The sequence below is a fragment of the Aquarana catesbeiana genome, linkage group LG08 (assembly GCF_042186555.1).
Source record: "Aquarana catesbeiana isolate 2022-GZ linkage group LG08, ASM4218655v1, whole genome shotgun sequence".
Classification (NCBI taxonomy): Eukaryota; Metazoa; Chordata; class Amphibia; order Anura; family Ranidae; genus Aquarana; species Aquarana catesbeiana.
The window spans coordinates 24,020,969-24,043,550 of record NC_133331.1 but is presented as its reverse complement, the minus strand read 5'-3'; the positions used below and the strand labels follow the sequence as shown (position 1 = coordinate 24,043,550).

Below are 22,582 nucleotides of genomic sequence, written 5' to 3'. Positions count from 1 at the left end.
TGCACTACAAGTGCAGTTTCAGTGCAGTTGCAAGTGCACTTGTAGTGAAAAGTGTCTTTGCATTTAGTAAATAACAGCCAACAGTGCTTTGTATAAGGTTACACAATCACAACATTTTCTGCACTCCACACATTTCTGTCAGGGTCAGCTCAAACAAACACAAGCAGTAAATGTCCACAAAGAAGAGCCTGGGGGGAGATGCCTGTCGAGAACTTCAAGTCCTGCAGGCTTCTCCCTGTGGCCAAATACCGCAAGGTAGCAACCAACCTCTGCTCCGGAGTGATGGCTTGCCTCATGCAGGTATCCTGCCTGCTAATATAGGGGGTCAGCGAAGCCAACAAACGGTGAAACACGGGGTCCATCATCCTGAGAAAGTTCCTGAAATCATCAGGATTATTCTCACGGATCTCACGGAGCAAAGGCATATGAGAGAACTGGTGACGCTGAAGCAACCAATTCTTGGTCCATGAACTCCTCCCCACCCTGTTCATGGACTGGACTTGTGTCAAGGTCAGGACCCCAACACCAAGCCCCCGCACAGCACGAACTGTACGAGGAGTACGCATACGAAATATGGCTAGAAAACAGTCAGCTGCTCAGAACGAAGTAACAGAACGCACTGAAGAACAGCAAGGCCTGTGAAGAGCGACCTGAAAAACAGCAACGAGCAGGCAAGATCACACAGAAAACTCTGATACGAACTGACTGCACGCACTGAAGAGCAGATACAAACCCACAAGCACAAACTCAACAGCAGAAAACGATCTGAAAGCCACGAGTCTGAAAAAGCGCGAATCGTCTCTCACCAAACTTTTACTAACACGAGATTAGCAAAAGGAGCACAAAGGGTGCCGCGCTTGGTTCTGAACCGGCCTTTTCTAGTCTCGTCGTACGTGGTGTACGTCACCGCGTTGTTGGCGATCGGAAATTCCGACAACTTTGTGCGACGATGTGTAAGCAAAACAAGTTTGAGCCAACATCCGTCGGAAAAAATCCTAGGATTTTGTTGTCGGAATGTCCGAACAAAGTCCGACCGTGTGTACGGGGCATACATGTGTGTGATTGGTTCTTTTGTAAGAATACAAGTGTCTGATTGGCTGATTCTGAAGCCACCACCTTCCTTTGTTATTCATGTTTACAGAATAAATAAAAACAGCTGATCATCCTAGTGAGGATTTTGCTAAGCTCAACGTGATACCAGCGTCTGTCTGTGTTACTTGAAGATAAACAAGCGCGCTTTCCCAGCATTATACAAGAAATCTATGATTGTGCTTATTAACGCATGGAATTATTTGCTTATAGGAGAAGCTTTAATTAATCCACAACAATAGTATCTATAGAGGGGTACGCCACCAAAATGAAAGGTTCACACTGACCCTTACCGCAAAAGATGGACCACTTAATCAAAAGTAGACATGTGCAATTCGTTTCGTTCCAAATGAGTCTTTTAACGAATTTTGACAAATTTATTAATTTGCAAATATCCGAATCAACGAAAACCTGTTTCACAATTATTCGTAAAATTTGAATATTTGTAAATATTGGAAAACTCGTAGATTCGAGAATTTGAAAGTTCGTAAATTTGAAAATTCATAAATTTGCAAATTCGAAAATCCGAAAACCCCAAAATTTGAAAATCTGAAATAATAACTATTAAATTATAGGTATTGGAATTTGCTTTCAAATTTGTCTATTAGTGAACGTAACTAATACGAATTTATCCAAAGTTATGAATTATCCGAAATAATGAATGCTGCATCTAAACAAATGGAAGGTAACAAATTAATAATAATAATAAATAACAATAATAATAATAAAACACTTTTATTATTATTATTATTATTTATTAGGTTCCATTCATTTAGATGCGCATTCACTATTTCAGATAATTCGTAACTTCAGGTAAATTCGTATTCGTTATGTTCACTAACAGCCAAATTTGAAAGGAAATTCCAATACCTATAACTTAATAGTTAGTTATTATTAGTTAGTTATTATTTAGAATTCTCTCATTTTCAAATGTTTTTCTTATTTTCGGATTTTCTTTCTTATTTTTGGATTTTTGATTTTTGGGATTTTCGAATTTATGAATTCTCATATTTTCGAATTTACAAATTTACGAATCTACGAATTTACGAATTGCAATCATAATGAATAACCTGAAAAAAAAAAAAAAACAAATGAAACCAAAATGAACAAATTTTTCAGCAGTGCACATGTCTAATCAAACGCTTAATGAAATATTTTGATTCCAATTCCCCATACATGCGAGATGCTTGATCACTGGATACCAGACACAATCCATCTCAAGCAGGAATTCACCACACCAACCAATCATTATTCATACAGGAGGTGTATTACTGGCCAGATCACCGGGTGAAACAAAGGGAAAAAATCCAAAGTAATGATTGGTTGGTGTAATGAATTTCTGCCTGAGGTGGATCGCATCTGGTATCCAGAGTTCAAGCATCTTGCATGTTTAGGGAATTGGAATCAAAGTATTTCATAAAGTGTATTTGACTACTTTTGATTAAGTGGTCTATCTTTTGAGGTAAGGGTCAGTGTGAACCTTTCATCTTGGTGGCGGACCCATCTATACACTCTTGTGTGGACCAACACAGAATTAAGTTTTTTATTAGAGATGTTTTACTCTTAAAATATCTGGACTATGATCTGGGCATAAGCTCTGCATTTTGTGTTATTTTATTATTGTTTTCTATACCAGGAGGAATGAGTACGCTGCTTTGCCATACTGTGATTGATATTTTTGTGACTGTATCTAGCATGGGTGATCTGTGGGATTATACTATTTTCTATAGGCTATCAGAGGATATCTAATTGAAATGGAGCCCTTTGGATCCAGTCTCCTGAAATTCAAGGTAATACAGAAGAGGAAGAGAAGATGTCAAGTGGTCCTTTTGAAGGAAAGAAACTTGAAGTTGCACACATTGCTGGATCAATTCTCTGAAGCGATGCGCTGCAGAAGTTCAGGTTATCTAAGCAATTTATAATGGAGCTCTATATCCAATTGATAGGTAGGGATGAGCTGAACACCCCCCCTGTTCGGTTCGCACCAGAACATGCGAACAGGCAAAAAAGTTTGTTCGAACACGCGAACACCATTAAAGTCTGAGGGACACGAACATGAATAATCAAAAGTGCTAATTTTAAAGGCTTATATGCAAGTTATTGTCATAAAAAGTGTTTGGGGACTCGGGTCCTGCCCCAGGAGACATGGATCAATGCAAAAAAAAGTTTAAAAAACGGCCGTTTTTCGGGAGCAGTGATTTTAATAATGCTTAAAGTGAAACAATAAAAGTGTAATATCCCTTTAAATTTCGTACCTGGGGGGTGTCTATAGTATGCCTGTAAAGGGGCGCATGTTTCCTGTGTTTAGAACAGGCTGACAGCAAAATGACATTTCAAAAGAAAAAAAGTCATTTAAAACTACTTGCGGCTATTAATGCATTGCCGGTCTGACAATACACATAGAAGTTTATTGATAAAAACTGCTTGAGAATTCCCCACAGGGGAACCCCGAACCAAAATTAAAAAAAAATTAAGTGGGGGGTCCCCCTAAATTCCATACCAGGCCCTTCAGGTCTGGTATGGATATTAAGGGGAACCCCGCACCAAAATTTAAAAAAAAGCCGTGGAGTCCCCCAAAAATCCATACCAGACCCTTATCCAAGCACGCAACCTGGCAGGCCACAGGGAAAGAGGGGGATGAGAGAGCGTCCCCCCTTCCTGAACCGTATCAGGCCACATGCCCTCAACATTGGGAGGGTGCTTTGGGGTAGCCCCCAAAACACCTTGTCCCCATGTTGATGAGGACAAGGGCCTCATCCCCACAACCCTGGCCAGGGGTTGTGGGGGTCTGCGGGAGGGGGGCTTATCAGAATCTGGAAGCCCCCTTTAAGAAGGGGACCCCCAGATCCCGGCCCTCCCCCCTGTGTGAAATGGTAATGGGGTACAAAGGTACCCCTACCATTTCACAAAAAAAGTGTCAAAAAAGTGTCAAAAATGTTAAAAATGACGAGACAGTTTTTGACAATTGTGTGAAATGGTAAGGGGGTACTTTTGCCCCCTCTGACGCACAAGGACATGACGGGACTTCCCTGTGGCATTCCCCGTGATGCCACAGGGAAGTCCCATCAAGTCACTGTGTGTCAGAGGGGGGCGGGGTCACCGGGTGGTCCCCCATGTTGATGGGGACAAGAGCCTCATCCCCACAACCCTTGCCCGGTGGTTGTGGGGGTCTGCAGGCGGGGGTTTATCGGAGTCTGGAAGCCCACTTTAACAAGGGGACCACCAGATCCCGGCCCTCCCCCCTGTGTGAAATGGTAATGGGGTACAAAAGTACCCCTACCATTTCACAAAAAAGTGTCAAAAAAAGTGTCAAAAATGTTAAAAATGACGAGACAGTTTTTGACAATTTCTTTATTTAAATGCATCTTCTTTCTTCTATCTTGTTTCTTGTTTCTTCTATCTTCCTTCGGTTTCTTCCTCCATCTTCTGATTCTTCTGATTCTTCCTCCGGTGTTCTCGTCCGGCATCTTCCTCCGCGGCGTCTTCTTTTCTTCTTCTTCTCGGGCCACTCCGCATCCACCATGATGGGAGGCTCCCGCTGTGTGACGATTCTCCTCTTCTGATGGTTCTTAAATAATGGAGGGCGGGAGCCTCCCATCATGCTGGATGTGGAGCGGCCTGAGAAGAAGAAGGGAAGAAGACGCCGCGGAGGAAGATGCTGGACGAGAACACTGGAGGAAGAAGCAGAAGAACCAGAAGAAGAAGAAGATGGAGGAAGAAACCGAAGGAAGATAGAAGATAGAAGAAAGAAGATAGAAGAAGCATTTAAAAAAAGGAATTGTCAAAAACTGTCTCTTGTCATTTTTAACATTTTGACCCCCTTACCATTTCACACAGGGGGGAGGGCCGGGATCTGGGGATCTGTAACGAGCCCTCGCTCGGTTCCACTCTCCCGACACTCCTCTGCAGCTATAGAATCAGACTGCATATCGCAACATCTGATGGTTCGGTCATCCGATGCTCCGGGACTAGAACTACAGCTATGTGCTGTTCTAATCCAATTGTGTAGCTCAGAACAAACACCAGGCAGGCTGTATGTAAGTTCAACCAGGAATCTCTTTTATTGAAAAATACAGGCTCTTTTATACAGTAAAAGAGGAGGTGTATACCTCCTGCTTATAATACTCTGAACATACACCTGTGACCAGAAACCTGATTAACATGGGCTAATTAAATAATCCCTTTAGACAGCCTAGATGACTCAGACATGACCTTTAGGCCAGACTGGCCGTCTTGTAGCTCAGAAAACACAATCAACATTATCACAAATCAACACAGACTCTTCTTCACACAATAGCAGAGTTACATAGTTACATAGTTACATTGTAGGTGAGGTTGAAAAAAGACATAAGTCCATCAAGTCCAACATATGTGTGTGATTATGTGTCAGTATTACATTGTATATCCCTGCATGTTGCGGTCATTCAGGTGATTATCTAATAGTTTCTTGAAGCTATCAATGCTCCCCGCTGAGACCACCGCCTGTGGAAGGGAATTCCACATCCTTGCCGCTCTTACAGTAAAGAACCCTCTACATAGTTTAAGGTTAAACCTCTTTTCTTCTAATTGTAATGAGTGGCCGAGTCTTATTAAACTCTCTTCTGGCAAAAAGTTTTATCCCTATTGTGGGGTCACCAGTACAGTATTTGCAAATAGAAATCATATCCCCTCTCAAGCGTCTCTTCTCCAGAGAGAATAAGTTCAGTGCTTGCAACCTTTCCTCATAACTTAGATCCTCCAGACCCTTTATTAGCTTTGTTGCCCTTCTTTGTACTCGCTCCATTTCCAGTACATCCTTCCTGAGGACTGGTGCCCAGAACTGGACATCATACTCCAGGTACGGCCGGACCAGAGCCTTGTAGAGTGGGAGAATTATGGTTTTATCTCTTGCGTTGATCTCCCTTTTAATGCATGCCAATATTCTGTCTGCTTTATTAGCAGCAGCTTGGCATTGCATGTCATTGCTGAGCCTATCATCTACTAGGACCCCCAGGTCTTTTTCCATCCTAGATTCCCCCAGAGGTTCTCCCCCCAGTGTATAGATTGCATTCATATTTTTGCCACCCAAATGCATTATTTTACATTTTTCTACATTGAACCTCATTTGCCATGTAGTCGCCCACCCCATTAATTTGTTCAGGTCTTTTTGCAAGGTTTCCACATCCTGCGGAGAAGTTATTGCCCTGCTTAGCTTAGTATCATCTGCAAATACGAAGATTGAACTGTTTATCCCATCCTCCAGGTCGTTTATAAACAAATGAAATAGGATTGGTCCCAGCACAGAACCCTGGGGAACCCCACTACCCACCCCTGACCATTCTGAGTTTTCAATCCATGTACTCACCCTATGATCCATGCCAACGGACCTTATTTTGTACAGTAAACGTTTATGGGGAACTGTGTCAAATGCTTTTGCAAAATCCAGATACACCATGTCTACGGGCCTTCCTTTATCTAGATGGCAACTCACCTCCTCATAGAAGGTTAATAGATTGGCTTGGCAAGAATGATTCTTCATGAATCCATGCTGATTACTGCTAATGATATTGTTCTTATTACTAAAATCTTGTATATAGTCCCTTATCATCCCCTCCAAGAGTTTACATACTATTGATGTTAGGCTAACTGGTCTGTAATTCCCAGGGATGTATTTTGGGCCCTTTTTAAATATTGGTGCTACATTGGCTTTTCTCCAATCAGCTGGTACCATTCCAGTCAATAGACTGTCTGTAAAAATTAGGAACAATCACTTGACTGAGTTCCCTAAGTACCCTCGGATGCAAGCCATCTGGTCCCGGTGATTTATTAATGTTAAGTTTCTCAAGTCTAATTTTAATTCTGTCCTCTGTTAACCATGGAGGTGCTTCCTGTGTTGTGTCATGGGGATAAACACTGCAGTTTTGGATACTGAAGCCCCCCGATTCACTCGTGAAGACTGAGGAGAAGAATAAATTCAATACCTTTACCATCTCCCCATCCTTTGTAACCAGATGTCCTTTCTCATTCTTTATGGGGCCAATATGGTCTGTCCTCCCCTTTTTACTGTTTACATACTTAAAGAATTTCTTGGGATTTTTTTGCTCTCGTCCGCTATGTGTCTTTCATGTTCTATCTTAGCCATCCTAATTTCACCCTTACATTCCTTGTTGCATTCTTTATAAAGTCTGAATGCTGAGGATGATCCCTCAACCTTGTATTTTTTGAAGGCCTTCTCCTTTGCTTTTATATGCATTTTTACATTGGAGTTAAGCCATCCAGGATTTTTGTTCGCTCTTTTAAATTTATACGAGGACAATATGCGACTGGTCTAAACTATGTGGCATGTTCACCAATGCCAGGAGCATGGCGGACAAGATGGGTGAACTAGAGATACTGTTGTACAAGGAGGATTTGGATTTTGTGGGAATTTCAGAGACCTGGTTCAACAGCTCTCATGATTGGCTGGCAAACATTCAAGGGTATACCCTATACTTCAAGGATAGAGAGGGTAAAAAAAGGGGAGGGGTATGCCTATATATCAAGAATAATGTAAAAGTGAATGTGAGAGATGACATCACTGAGGGAGCTAGTGAGGAGGTGGAATCCTTATGGGTAGAGCTCCAAAGGGATAAAGCTAAGGGGAAAATAATACTGGGAGTATGCTATAGGCTCCCTAACCTGAGGGAGGAAGTGGAGACGGATCTCCTATCACAAATTGGATTAGCAGCAAGGATGGGAAGTGTTATCATAATGGGGGATTTTAATTATCCAGACATAGACTGGGCTGAGGGAATCGCGCATTCATTTAAGGCTCGCCAGTTCCTTAATGTCTTGCAGGACAATTTTATGGGTCAGATGGTAGACGCACCAACTAGAAATAAAACTTTACTGGATCTACTGATTACCAACAATACAGACCTGATCACAGATGTGGAAATATGGGGCAATTTAGGTAACAGCGATCACAGGTCAATTAGTTTCAGTATAAATCACACAAATAGGAAACATGAAGGGAACACAAAGACACTGAATTTCAAATAAGCCAACTTCCCTAAACTACAAACCTTGCTAAAAGGCATAAATTGGGATAAAATATTAGGAACAAAGAATAGCTTTAAGAGCATATTAAATAAGGGCATTAGCCAATGTATCCCATTGGGTAATAAATTTAAAAGAGCGAACAAAAATCCTGGATGGCTTAACTCCAATGTAAAAATGCATATAAAAGCAAAGGAGAAGGCCTTCAAAAAATACAAGGTTGAGGGATCATCCTCAGCATTCAGACTTTATAAAGAATGCAATAAGAAATGTAAGGGTGCAATTAGGACGGCTAAGATAGAACATGAAAGACACATAGCCGAGGAGAGCAAAAAAAATTCCCAAGAAATTCTTTAAGTATGTAAACAGTAAAAAAGGGAGGACAGACCATATTGGCCCCATAAAGAATGAGGAAGGACATCTGGTTACAAAGGATGGGGAGATGGCAAAGGTATTGAATTTATTCTTCTCCTCAGTATTCACGAGTGAATCGGGGGGGCTTCAGTAACCAAAACTGCAGTGCTTATCCTCATGACACAACACAGGAAGCACCTACATGGTTAACAGAGGACGGAATTAAAATTAGACTTGAGAAACTTAAGATTAATAAATCACCGGGACCAGATGGCTTGCATCCGAGGGTACTTAGGGAACTCAGTCAGGTGATTGCCAGACCATTGTTCCTAATTTTTACAGACAGTCTATTGACTGGAATGGTGCCAGCTGATTGGAGAAAAGCCAATGTAGCACCAATATTTAAAAAGAGCCCAAAAAACATCCCTGGGAATTACAGACCAGTTAGCCTAACATCAATAGTATGTAAACTCTTGGAGGGGATGATAAGGGACTATATACAAGATTTTAGTAATAAGAATGATATCATTAGCAGTAATCAGCATGGATTCATGAAGAATCATTCTTGCCAAACCAATCTATTAACCTTCTATGAGGGGGTGAGTTGCCATCTAGATAAAGGAAGGCCCGTAGACGTGGTGTATCTGGATTTTGCAAAAGCATTTGACACAGTTCCCCATAAACATTTACTGTACAAAATAAGGTCCATTGGCATGGACCATAGGGTGAGTACATGGATTGAAAACTGGCTACAAGGGCGTGTTCAGAGGGTGGTGATAAATGGGGTTCCCCAGGGTTCTGTGCTGGGACCAATCCTATTTAATTTGTTTATAAATGACCTGGAGGATGGGATAAACAGTTCAATCTCTGTATTTGCAGACGATACTAAGCTAAGCAGGGCAATAACTTCTCCGCAGGATGTGGAAATCTTGCAAAAACACCTGAACAAAATTAATGGGGTGGGCGACTACATGGCAAATGAGGTTCAATGTAGAAAAATGTAAAATAATGCATTTGGGTGGCAAAAATATGAATGCAATCTATACACTGGGGGGAGAACCTCTGGGGGAATCTAGAATGGAAAAGGACCTGGGGGTCCTAGTAGATGATAGGCTCAGCAATGGCATGCAATGCCAAGCTGCTGCTAATAAAGCAGACAGAATATTGGCATGCATTAAAAGGGGGATCAACTGCATGCATTAAAAGGGGATCAACTCCAGAGATAAAACGATAATTCTCCCGCTCTACAAGACTCTGGTCCGGCCGCACCTGGAGTATGCTGTCCAGTTCTGGGCACCAGTCCTCAGGAGGGATGTACTGGAAATGGAGCGAGTACAAAGAAGGGCAACAAAGCTAATAAAGGGTCTGGAGGATCTTAGTTATGAGGAAAGGTTGCGAGCACTGAACTTATTCTCTCTGGAGAAGAGACGCTTGAGAGGGGATATGATTTCAATTTACAAATACTGTACTGGTGACCCCACAATAGGGATAAAACTTTTTCGCAGAAGAGAGTTTAATAAGACTCATGGCCACTCATTACAATTAGAAGAAAAGAGGTTTAACCTCAAACTACGTAGAGGGTTCTTTACTGTAAGAGCGGCAAGGGTGTGGAATTCCCTTCCACAGGCGGTGGTCTCAGCGGGGAGCATTGATAGCTTCAAGAAACTATTAGATAATCACCTGAATGACCACAACATACAGGGATATGTAATGAAATACTGACACATAATCACACACATAGGTTGGACTTGATGGACTTGTGTCTTTTTTCAACCTCACCTACTATGTAACTATGTAACTATATTACCCAATGGGATACATTGGCTAATGCCCTTATTTAATATGCTCTTAAAGCAAACCAATCTCTCCTCCGTATTCTTTGTTCATAATATTTTATCCCAATTTATGCCTTTTAGCAAGGTTTGTAGTTTAGGGAAGTTGGCTCTTTTTAAATTCAGTGTCTTTGTGTTCCCTTCATGTTTCCTATTTATGTGATTTATACTGAAACTAATTGACCTGTAATCGCTGTTACCTAAATTGCCCCGTATTTCCACATCCGTGATCAGGTCTGTATTGTTGGTAATCAGTAGATCCAGTAATGAGTTAATTAACACAAACAACAATGGTGATGTAATGACTCTTAGATCCCATAGTAGACTTATTTACAATACACATTATAGCAGGCAACAGACAGACAGGTGGCTGGAATTGACATCAGCATCTCCTAACAGTATTTGTCCCAGCATTATGAATCAGCCACTATTCCAAGCTTCATGACAATCCAGTATTCCAAGGTTCATGACAATACTCCCCCCCCTGGGAAACAGTCCACCAGCCACAGTGGGACCCCGAACGGGTCAACTCAGGGATGTTGGAAAAGTAGTCTTAAGGTTCCAGGTCCGTCTGCCGGGATAACCCATCCGCATTCCTGTTTTGAGGCCCTGGCCGATATTGTATGGTGAAGTTGTACGGTTGCAAAGCCAGGCTCCACCTTAGTAATCGGCCGTTCTCTCCCGCCACCCGGTTAAGCCATATCAAAGGATTGTGGTCTGTCATGACGGTAAAAGAGCGTCCATACACATAGGGCTGTAATTTCTTTAAAGCCCAGACTAAGGCCAAACACTCTTTTTCCACGGCAGCATATCCAACTTCACGGGGTAACAACTTGCGGCTGAAATATGCCACCGGGTGCTCTTTCCCGTCATCGCCAACTTGACTTAGTATGGCTCCCAGTCCGAACATGAAGGCATCTGTATGAATGACAAAGCGTTTGTTAGGATCGGGTGCCGCCAGTATGGGAGCTTACTTTAGGGCGGTTTTTAACTGATGAAATGCTGTTTTGCACTCCGGGGACCACAGGACCTGTCTAGAGAGAGTCTTTTTGGTCAGGTCTGTCAGAGGTTTGGCTATGTCACTATAGTGGGGTACAAACTTCCTGTAGTACCCTGCTGTCCCTAAAAATGCATGTACCTGGGTCTTGGTTCTGGGAACTGGCCAGTTTAGGACGACCTTGATTTTTGCAGGTTCTGTCCTCTGCTTCCCACATCCCACTCTATGTCCCAGATATTGCACCTCAGACATCCCAAAATTACATTTGACTGGCTTCAGGGTCAGGTTAGCGGCTCGGATCCTATCTAGCACTATTCCCAGGTGTCTAAGATGTTCCCCCCATGTCTGGCTATAGATTGTGATGTCATCAAGATATGCGCATGCAAAATCTTGCAGACCATCGAGGAGTTCATCTATCATCCGCTGGAAGGTAGTCGTAGCATTATGCATCCCGAATGGCATTAACCGAAACTGGTAAAGGCCGAACGGGGTGATGAAGGCCGACTTTGGAATTGCTTCCGCTTCCAAGGGAATCTGCCAGTAGCCCTTACATAAGTCAATAGTCGTCAGATAATGTCCCTGAGCTATTTTGTCCAGCAATTCGTCCACTTGGGGCATAGGGTAGGCATCTGTCACAGTACAGTCATTCAGTCGCCTATAGTCCACACAAAATCGGGTCATGCCATCCCATTTTGGGACTAATACTACAGGGGAAGCCCAGGGGCTTGCCGATGGTTCGATCACCCCTAACTCGAGCATCTCCCTAATCTCTGCTCTCATCCCTTCTTGCACTGCTCCGGGAATCCTATAGGCTGGTTGTCTCAGGGGCTTCTGCCTGGAGGTCTCTACCTTGTGCACAGCTATGTGAGTGTACCCAGGGAGTGCCGAGAACATCTCCTGCCGGTCCTGGAGTAATTCTCTGGTCTGTTCTCGTTCTTGGGATCCTAATCTATCTCCTAGCCGTATATCTTCCACACCCCTGGAACAGTTACTGATTTCGTGAAGCTCCAGCATCGGTAGATATTCAGAGTCCCCGGTGGCAGGAGCGCATATGACGGCTACAGCCTCAGTCCTCTCATGATAGGCCTTTATCATATTAATGTGGAACGTCCTCTTAATGCTTGTGTCTGCACAGCTGGCAACCACGTAGGTGGTATCGCACAGCTGTTTTACCACCTGATAGGGGCCCTGTCAGGAGGCCTGTAATTTATTTTGCTTCAGGGGTTTTAGTACCAGAACTTTCTGTCCAATATAAAAGGTGCGATTCTGCGCAGACCGATCATACCAAACCTTCTGCTGACTCTGGGTCGATTGCATATTCTCATGGACTAGATCGGTAAGTTCCCGCAGGCACTCCCTGAGTTCCAAGACATAACTAAGGATGGGGAGGCCTTCTGGATACTCTTCCCCCTCCCACTGGGCCCTCACTAAGTCTAAGGGCCCCCTAACCCTTCGCCCATACAAAAGCTCAAATGGGGAAAACCCAGTGGACTCTTGGGGTACCTCTCTATAGGCGAACAGTAGATGGGGAAGATATTTCTCCCAATCCTTCCTACTCTCCATGAAGGCCCGAAGCAGCTGCTTCAGGGTCCCATTAAATCTCTCACACAGCCCGTTAGTCTGAGGGTGGTAGGGGGCGCTCTGGAGGGGTTTAATCCCACAGAGACGCCAGAGCTGCTGTGTCAGCTCGGCTGTGAACTGGGTACCCTGATCGGACAATATCTCCTGGGGAAACCCTACCCTAGTGAATACCCGCAGTAAGGCATCTGCTACTGTATCAGCCTGGATATTAGAGTGGCCTCCGGGGAGCGGGTGGCGTAATCCACCACCATAAGAATATACTTCTTCCCAGTGGCACTGTTGCGGGCCAGTGGGCCTATAATATCAACCGCTATGCAGCTAAAGGGTTCTCTAATGATCGACAGGGGTTGCAGCGAGGCTTTTGGGTGATCCCCTGTCTTCCCTACTTTCTGACAAGTCTCACAGGTCCGGCAGTATTCTCGCATTTCAGCATGTAACCTGGGCCAGAAGAACGCATGAGACAACCGACTCCAGGTCTTAGCTATCCCTAAATGTCCGGCCAAGGGGATGTCGTGAGCCAGCCACAATAGCTCCCGTCTGTATTTCTGGGGTACAACTAGCTGTTGGTATGGACCCTTCCCGGTACCCATTCCCTTGGTGTAATGATATAGAAACCCCCCTCCCACTCTATTCTGTCTTCCCCCAACCCCCTGGATCCTTTCCCGCCCTGTTCCGATAACCAGCTAATGTTGGGTCATTCTGAGTCTCTTGCCTAATGTTGGAGGGAGAATCCCAGGACACAGGGTTGTCAAGTTGGGGTAATGTAGGAGGCTTTGGTCTTACCTGGGTCCCCATAGGAGTGGAGTTGCCTTGAAGTTGGCTCTGACGTCGGGTGGTCACGGCCATGGCGGCCTCTGGGGCATATGAGGAAGTCAAATGCCCCAAATTGTTCCCCAAAAGTACTTCCGCGGGTAACTCATGTAGTAATCCCACTCGCACTTGTCGCTCCCCTGAGCCCCAATCCAAGAGGACTTGGGCGGTGGATAAACATAGCACCTTGCCCCCTGCTACCCTGACTGCAACAGTCTGGCCGGTCCAGGCCGACTGGGGAATCATGTGAGGCTAGATGAGGGTAATCGTAGCCCCGGATTTGCGGAGTCCCTGGGCCGGCTGCCCATTAACCCATACTGCCTGACGATGGTGCTGCCGATTATCTACGGCAGCAGCTTGGATGGGATCAGCCTCAAAAAGTTCGCCAAATTCTTCCTGAACATCTCGATGGTTGGGCTCGTTCTGGAAGCAATGAGCCTCTGGTCTGGATGGATGAGCAGTCTCTCGGTACCTCGTGGATCGGGTAGGACAATATCGCTGCAGATGACCGGTTTGGTTACAGGTATAGCACTTAGGTCCGTTAGGAGGGTTGGGTCGGGTTGGAGTTCTAGAGGCAGACCACTGAGGTACTCAAGTTGGGTTAGAGGCTGGTAAACTGGGCCAAGATAGTGGATAGCACTCACTTTCGCCTGACCTTCGAGAGTCCAGATATTCATCAGCCAAAGTAGCCGCTTGCTGTACAGTCTGTAGTCACTTATCTCGCACCCAATCTCGTACTACCGGAGCGGTGTGGTTAAAGAACTGTTCTAAGAGTACTAGCTGGGTGATGTCCTCTATGGTATGAGCGTGGCTTCCCTGGAACCAACCCTTAAGGTTCCGCTGCAGACGATGTGCCCACTCCACAAATGTTATGTTGGCTTGTTTCCGGGATTCTCTAAACTTAATCCGACTGGCTTTGGGTGTAATGGCAAATCGGGCTAGCAGTGCTTCTTTTACCCGGTCATGATCTTAAAGCGTCCTCGTCCTCCAGGGCCCGATATGCATTGGCTGCTCTGCCAGTCAAATTACTCACCAGTAAGGCAACCCAATCTTGGGACAGTACATTATGTATCTGGCATAGTCTCTCAAAGTCCTGCAGGAACGCTTCAATTTTCTCCTCTCCTTCCTTAAATAGTTTGAACGCCCAAAAGGGCAACTTACGGAAAGGCGCTGTATCTTTAGGTGTTGTCTTCGATTGCCGTATTTCTGCCATTCTCTGCTCATGTTGCTGCTCTAGTTCTCTCTCTTGTCGCTCATCCTGCAGCTGGATGTCTCTAATGGCATTCTGTATGACGGTCTCTGATGGGTTAGCACCATATAATGCCAACCGCTCTCGAACTCGTTGCTGAAACAAGTCTTCAACTGACCGGGGTCCCGCATCACCATCCCTCTGATCCATCTTGGCTAGCTCACTGATCAGGGTGGCCTTGTTCTTTGTCCCACCGGTCCCTCCACGGCTCTCAAGTAAGTTTTTCAGCGTGGCTCTCCTGCAGGCTGCATAGCTGGCCATTCACTGTGGTGGTTTGGAGTGTCCCAGCAACTGGAGAGCAAATCCCACAGCTGCCAACCAATGTAACGAGACCCTGCTCGCTCGGTTCCACTCTCCCGACACTCCTCTGCAGCTATAGAATCAGACTGCAGATCGCAACATCTGATGGTTCAGTCATCCGATGCTCCGGGACTAGAACTACAGCTATGTGCCATTCTAATCCAGTTGTGTAGCTCAGAACAAACACCAGGCAGGCTGTATGTAAGTTCAACCAGGAATCTCTTTTATTGAAAAATACAGGCTCTTTTATACAGTAAAAGAGGAGGCGTATACCTCCGGCTCATATTACTCTGAACATACACCTGTGACCAGAAACCTAATTAACATGGGCTAATTAACTAATCCCTTTAGACAGCCTAGATGACTCAGACATGACCTTTAGGCCAGACTGGCCGTCTTGTAGTTCAGAAAACACAATCAACATTATCATAAATCAACACAGACTCTTCTTCACACAATAGCAGAGTTAATTAACACAAACAACAATGGGGATCTAATGACTCTTAGATCCCATAGTAGACTTATTTACAAAACACATTCTAGCAGGCAACATACAGACAGGTGGCTGGAATTGACATCAGCATCTCCTAACAGCATTTGTCCCAGCATTATGAATCAGCCACTATTCCAAGCTTCATGACAATCCAGTATTTCAAGGTTCATGACAGGGCCCCCTTGTTAAAGGGGGCTTCCAGATTCCGATAAGCCCCCCCGCCCGCAGACCCCCACAACCACCAGGCAAGGGTTGTGGGGATGAGGCCCTTGTCCCCTTCAACATGGGGACAAGGTGTTTTGGGGGCTACCCCAAAGCACCCTCCCAATGTTGAGGGCATGTGGCCTGGTACAGTTCAGGGGGGGCGCTCTCTTGTCCCCCCTCTTTTCCTGCAGCCTGCCTGCAGATAAGGGTATGGGAGGAGCTTAGGACGTTCAGTGTTGCAATACACCTGAAGGTTAACAGCAGCTGTTTTTCTATGGGAAACCTCGTCCACAGCGTCTGACTGCAATCTGCTTATTTGAATGCTTCTAATAGACCGGGAGTTTGTGAGTGTATCTCTTGTCCCTGTTTTGCTTATGTACTATCTAGTAAGTTCACTGCACAATGATCTATTTTTTCTTTGCTTGCTTTGCATAAAACCTTTATCCTGAGAGCCGAATCACCAACAGTATAATGGCTGAAGTGGGATGCAAGAAAAACTAAATATCCTGATACAAACGATCTAACCCAGTGAGTCAATCAATCTGGATTAAGGGAAGGAACTGTTTAATTATTTTTACTTTCTCCCACTATTTATCTCTGCCTGGACATTGTACTTAGAGTGTCATTATTATTTTATTTATATTCACCGTCACATCACCAATTTGAAGATTTATTTTGGCAATTTTAACACATGTATTAGCACCATAATTATTTATTTATTTTATTCACATGTATGCATTTTTTATTCCTGGATTTAAGCTTAGTCGCAGCAGCATATTGTGCACTATTTATTTAAAGTGCATCAATTTTATACTTAGTACTATTTGTTTGGTTATCTGATCACCCTATATTGATAGCAGCTTTAATTTACTGATTTTTTCATAGCACTAACTATATTGGTATATATATTTTTTTAAGCACAATTTATTTATATCACACATATCTATCCACATCAGCGCTTGGTTTTTATTCATTTTTTCCCCTTAAAATCCATACCAGGGTCTGGTATAGATTTTGAGGGGGACCCCACGCCATTTTTTTTTTACATTTTGGCCGGGGTTCCCCTTAATATCCATACCAGACCTGAAGGGCCTAGTATGGAATTTAGGGGGACCCCCCACGTAATTTATTTTTTAAATTTTTGTTCAAGGTTCCCCTGTGGGGAATTCCCATGCCGTTTTTATCAATGAACTTTTATGTGTATTGTCAGGCCGCAATTCATTAATAGACGTGAGTAGTTTTAAATGATTTTTTTTCCTTTGAAATTTCATTTTGCTGTCAGACTGTTCTAAACACGGGAAACATGCGCCCCTTTACAGGCATACTATAGACACCCCCCAGTTACGAAATTTAAAGGAATATTACACTTTTATTGTTTAACTTTAAGCATTATTAAAATCACTGCTCCCGAAAAAACGTCAGTTTTTAAAACTTTTTTTGCATTGATCCATGTCCCCTGGGGCAGGACCCAGGTCCCCAAACACTTTTTATGACAATAACTTGCATATAAGAATTTAAAATTAGCACTTTTGATTATTCATGTTCGTGTCCCTTAGACTTTAACAGTGTTTGCGTGTTAGAATGAATTTTTTGCCTGTTCGCATGTTCTGGTGCGAACCGAACAGGGGGGTGTTCGGCTCATCCCTAGTCGGTATAAGTTTACTCAGTTATTGTATATTGACAGTTCATTTCTAACAGTTATCTGTCATGATGAACCACAAACAAAGATCTTTTCTATCAATAGAAGTGTATGGTATTACAATTGGCTGAATGATGTGTCTCTGGCTATTCCATGGCAAAATTATATTCTTAGCCCCTATGGACATCACCAAGCTACATACCCATTAAGTCTCTATGGCCTTTAAAATAATATCATATAATGTACAAGGCTTTAACCTTCCACAGAAATGGAAGAAAGCATTCTGTCAATATAAAAGTCTGGGTGTGGACATCCTCTTATTGCAGGAAACCCATTTCTCTAATACTATCCACTCTCAATTCTTTGACAAATCTTTCAAACAATTCTATTGCACAACTCACACTACTAAATCCCGTGGAGTAGCCATATTCATAAAAAAAAAATTATGAAAAAGTATAAAAAGTATTATTTGAAGTTGGTCATATATATAAGAACCCTAACAGTAGGCTCATAATATTGCAGGGTAAGATCCAAGGTCGGGCCACGACTATTGCCTCTGTCTATGCCCCCAATGAAGCACAAGCTTAATTTTTCAGAAAAAATGGGAAGGGTCCCCCAGGGGGGTTTTTAGGCAGCTAGATAGATAATGAGAAAATTACGCATTGAATAAAGAATGAAAAACTTTATTGGAGGACAGAGTGGATTATTGAATGAGTGTTAAAATATAAGCTCAGATGGAAATATGCTTATGCCTAATACAGGAAATAAAACAAACAAAAGCAAACAAAGGGTTATACAAAGGGTTATACACAGCATATATTAATGACTATTGCATAACAGTTGCTGACGCGTTTCAACCTATGATGTGTGGGGTCTCTTCAGAGGATGATTTTGCTAAGAAAAAGAAAATTTATAATAACATATCAAGTTTGTTTGAAAACAAGGTATAATGTATGCAAAAATGTATGTTACATATTGCACATAATTACCACTGCATTTGGAAATACCTCTCAGTCATAACCTCCCCGCACAGCCATCAGACCATTCTGCACGCCTCCACGCCACAATGAGATGCCGAGAAGAGGACAAGGATCCACTCAATGTGGCTTACAAGGAGTCACACATAACAAGTGTCCCCCACCGAAGCTCCCCAGAGGTGGTGGGGTCAGAGCCTACGGCAATTGTCAGGGCATTAGCTCATAGACAAACCCATATCAATTTATAGTTTATTCGAGTTATCTATTGAACGGTCAGACAGTGTTATAATAATCTATTGTATACTATGGAAATTAGACATGTAAAGGGGATAATAATAATATGAGAATCATAATAGTATTGAATTGGATGGTGATATTAAGGATTTAGGTGACTAGTGTAGATAAGCCAGAGGTGGCCTTGTCATTCAATTCTAGCTGTGAAGTGGTGGATGATGACACAGGGGATGGAAAAGTGATAAGGTGTAGAAAAAAACAAAAATGAAAGTGATGTGAAGAAAAATGAGATTTAATTAAATAAAAACTAGTGTGAGGGTGATTGTGTGAAAACCATTGATTGGTGGAAAATCAATGGGTATGTGTGTGATGGGAAGATGGAGTGAGCATGATTTTGAAAAGTGTGTAGGCCAAAAGAAAATTACATAAAAAATCCAGAGCTGATCAGCCTAGTAGTAAAGTTTAAGTGAATATAAAGTATTAAAATCAAATTAAATCTACCTAAACACTTACAGAGTTGGTAGATGGATGATTATAGATTACTCCTGTAATTGAGGAAAGAAGTCTGGCCGTCCACGAGGGATGTGAGGGGATTGCAGTTTGATCAGCACTCCTCATGGAAATGAAATAGTAGCCTTGATTAAGGGATACTGAAAGAATTGATAGTAGGTGCCGTTTGCTCCTCCCCCCAAAAACGTCTGGCGAGCAGGGGGAGACAATGGCCGCCAATGGCATGCCTCATGTGGCTCCCTCGGTGTCCCTGAAGGCAGAGCCCCGACCGCTGTCGTCACCTCCGCCGTAAACTACGTGACGTCATGTCGTCACACGGGCACGCGGAGGGGCCCGTCCACATGCACGGCACGCAATGTCCGAAGTGATCTGGAACACCGGTGGGGTGATCACTCCCACAGGTGGCTGGAGCAAGGACATCCAGAGGTGATCAGGGACACCACCGGCAGGGTGATCACTCCCACAGGTGGCCAAAGCAGAATAACGGCCACCTAGTGGGTCGGAATGGGAGCACAGATGGCGAGGCTCCCCACCCTGCCGGGAAGACGCATAGGGAAATGCAATCCCCAACCCAGGGAAACATGCGGACATGAATGCGTCACAGGGATCCAATGATCCGAAAGACAAGCAGGGACGCACTGAGCGAGAGGCATATAAACGAGCTCACACGATTATACAATTATAACATACCAGTATCAGTATAAACAGATACGTGTGAATGACCAAATAATAATTAACCAGTTACTCATTGATCAAATAACGGAGATGTTCTGAGCTGTACAAAAGAAGTACGGTATTTATCGGCGTATAACACACACTTTTTTCCCCTCAAAGTCAGGGGAAAATCGCGGGTGCGTGTTATACGCCGATCCCCTGCGATCCCCCGCTGACTGAGCGGAGCGATCACCAGCCGCTGATTTGAAAATGGCACTGCCGGTGCCAAAATACACAGAGCCGGTCCTAGGCTCTTCTCGGCCACTTTCGGCTCCACTCGAGCGCCGCCCATATACAGATAGCCGAGTGTACTCGGCTAGGTTCGGCTAGCTCCGTTCATAGTCACGCCCATCCGGGGCGGGACTACGAGTGGATCTGAAAGTGACTGAGAGCCGCCGAGAAGATCCGAGGACTGGCTCTGTGTATTTCGGCGCCGGCGGCTCCATTTTCAAACTGCAGTAACACTGACAAGTCACTGCAGCTTAACTGCAGCCTGGGCAATGAATTTAAACTTAGTCTTTATGCTGACGATGTCCTCCTGTTTCTAAAGAACCCACTGATAGCACTGCCCAACCTAACCTCCTTACTAGACTCTTTCAATGAGATATCAGGACTAGGGGTTAATTTAGCTAAATGCTCAGCTATGCCAATAAATATACCAAACGACCTTGCATCCTCCTTACAACGCCACTTCCCTTTCGCTTGGTGCACCCAGACATTTTGCTACTTAGGTATACAGCTCACCCCTAAGTTTCAGACACTCTTTCAAGCAAATTATCACCCTATAGTCTCCAATATCAGATCCCTACTAAAAATTTGGGCTAAATACCATATCCCGTTTCTAGGTCACAGCCATTAAAATGGCAATTTTACCTAAATTATTATTTTTCTTTAGATCTCCCCATTTATGTCTCTAAATCTTACATTGACTCAATCCAAAGGTATGTTAACAAGTTCATATGGCATAATAAAAAGCCAAGGTTCCATAAATCTTTATTGTACAGACCCCAACCTCTCAGAGAACTGGGTCTCTTGGATCTTTGTCATTATTATTTATCGGCCAGATTAGCACAAACAGCCCAATGGCATGCTCCCCCTACTAATATCCCATGGCTCACTTTCAAAGCACACGCTATCCTCCTCTTCCTCCTTTCCGGGTTACTGTGGTCTAGATCAATCAAACCTAGTCAATTTGTTTCTTTAATCACGATTGTATAACAATCGATATACCTCTGGTCACTATACGTTAAGAAATTCCACCTAGCCTCTGCCCTCTCTCCCCTATACTCCTTCGTGGGATATCTAGCCTTTCATGATAGAACCAGGTTCCTACAATGTAGTGCAGCTGGAGTAACTACATTCCAATCCCTCAAAGAAGGTCATCATTTTTATACAACTACAAGAAGAACACAATTTTCCCCCCTCTGAATTATACAGACACACAAATTGAGCACTTTTACCACAGCAGAGGCACCCTGGAATCCGGAATAAATACCACACAATATGAGCACATATGTATACACTCATCCAGAGACAAAGGGGTTATTTCTAAACTATAGAGCTTACTTAATGAATTTGCCTTGGAAGAGAAAACTAAACCAATGCTTAGTTGGCAGAGAGAGACAGGCCTTACCTTTGGACCACCTGAAAGGGAGGAAATGCTAACTAACATGTTCAAAAACACAAGGTCACACTCAATCCGTGAAACAGCTGTCAAACTCCACATAAGGTGGTACATGACACCCACAAGAATACATTTGATCTACCCTGCGGTGTCTCCTCTGTGTTTTTGTGGCTGTAACGAGCTTGGCTCACTATCCCATATCTTTTAGAGCTGTAAACTCTTTAGGCCCATCTGGCAGAAAGCAGCCTCGAAGGCATCTACTATTGCAGGTCGCTTAATTACCCTCACTATACAAATGTGCCTATGCTTCACCTCAATTCCTGATATCCCTGCACCTTGCGAAAAGCGAATCCACACGTATTTTGTTGCCGTACATTGGGTCACAGCACTAAATTGGCATTCCACAGCTCTTCCCTGGTCGCAAGTACTAGCCAGAATGGAAGCAATAAAACTATCCAAACGCATTCATCACACACTATATGATACTATGCTTATTCATGATAACAATTGGATATTCATGGGATACCGTATTTCTATAACCTTGTAAAGTCCCCCAGAGATTTTTTCTCTTGAGAAACACAATGGGGGTTATTTACGAAAGGCAAATCCACTTTGCACTACAAGTGCACTGAAAGTGCACTTGGAAGTGCAGTCGCTATAAATCTGAGGGGTAGATCTGAAATGAGGGGAAGCTCTGCTGATTTTATAATCCAATCATGTGCAAGCTAAAATGCTGTTTTATATTTTCCTTGCATGCCCCCCTTGGATTTACAGCGACTGCATTTCCAAGTGCAACTTGCAGTGCACTTGTAGTGCAAAGTGGATTTTTCTTTTGTAAATAACCACCATTGCCTTTACTAAAACATATTGTAAACTGAATGTTTTTTTGATGCTGATCCCATTTTACTGAACCCCATCATCTTCAAATAATTGTAACTGCTATACCTTATTCAAATTA

The 22,582-nt window shown here is 43.5% G+C and overlaps 1 protein-coding gene across 3 annotated transcripts in view; it reads right to left on the bottom strand.

The window, feature by feature from the left end:
* The window catches only part of LOC141105642 (alpha-2-macroglobulin-like), a 353,065-nt gene that overhangs the window by 72,986 nt on the left and 257,497 nt on the right, over positions 1–22,582 (bottom strand). Inside the window, exon 23 of one of the 3 annotated variants that reach the window (XM_073595614.1) lies at positions 18,233–18,459. The exons of the other annotated variants lie outside the window; for them this stretch is intronic. Coding sequence (XP_073451715.1) covers positions 18,419–18,459 — 41 coding nt within the window. The 3' untranslated portion in view covers positions 18,233–18,418. Of the gene's footprint in view, positions 1–18,232; positions 18,460–22,582 lie in introns of those variants that run through there. 3 annotated transcript variants of the gene reach the window in all.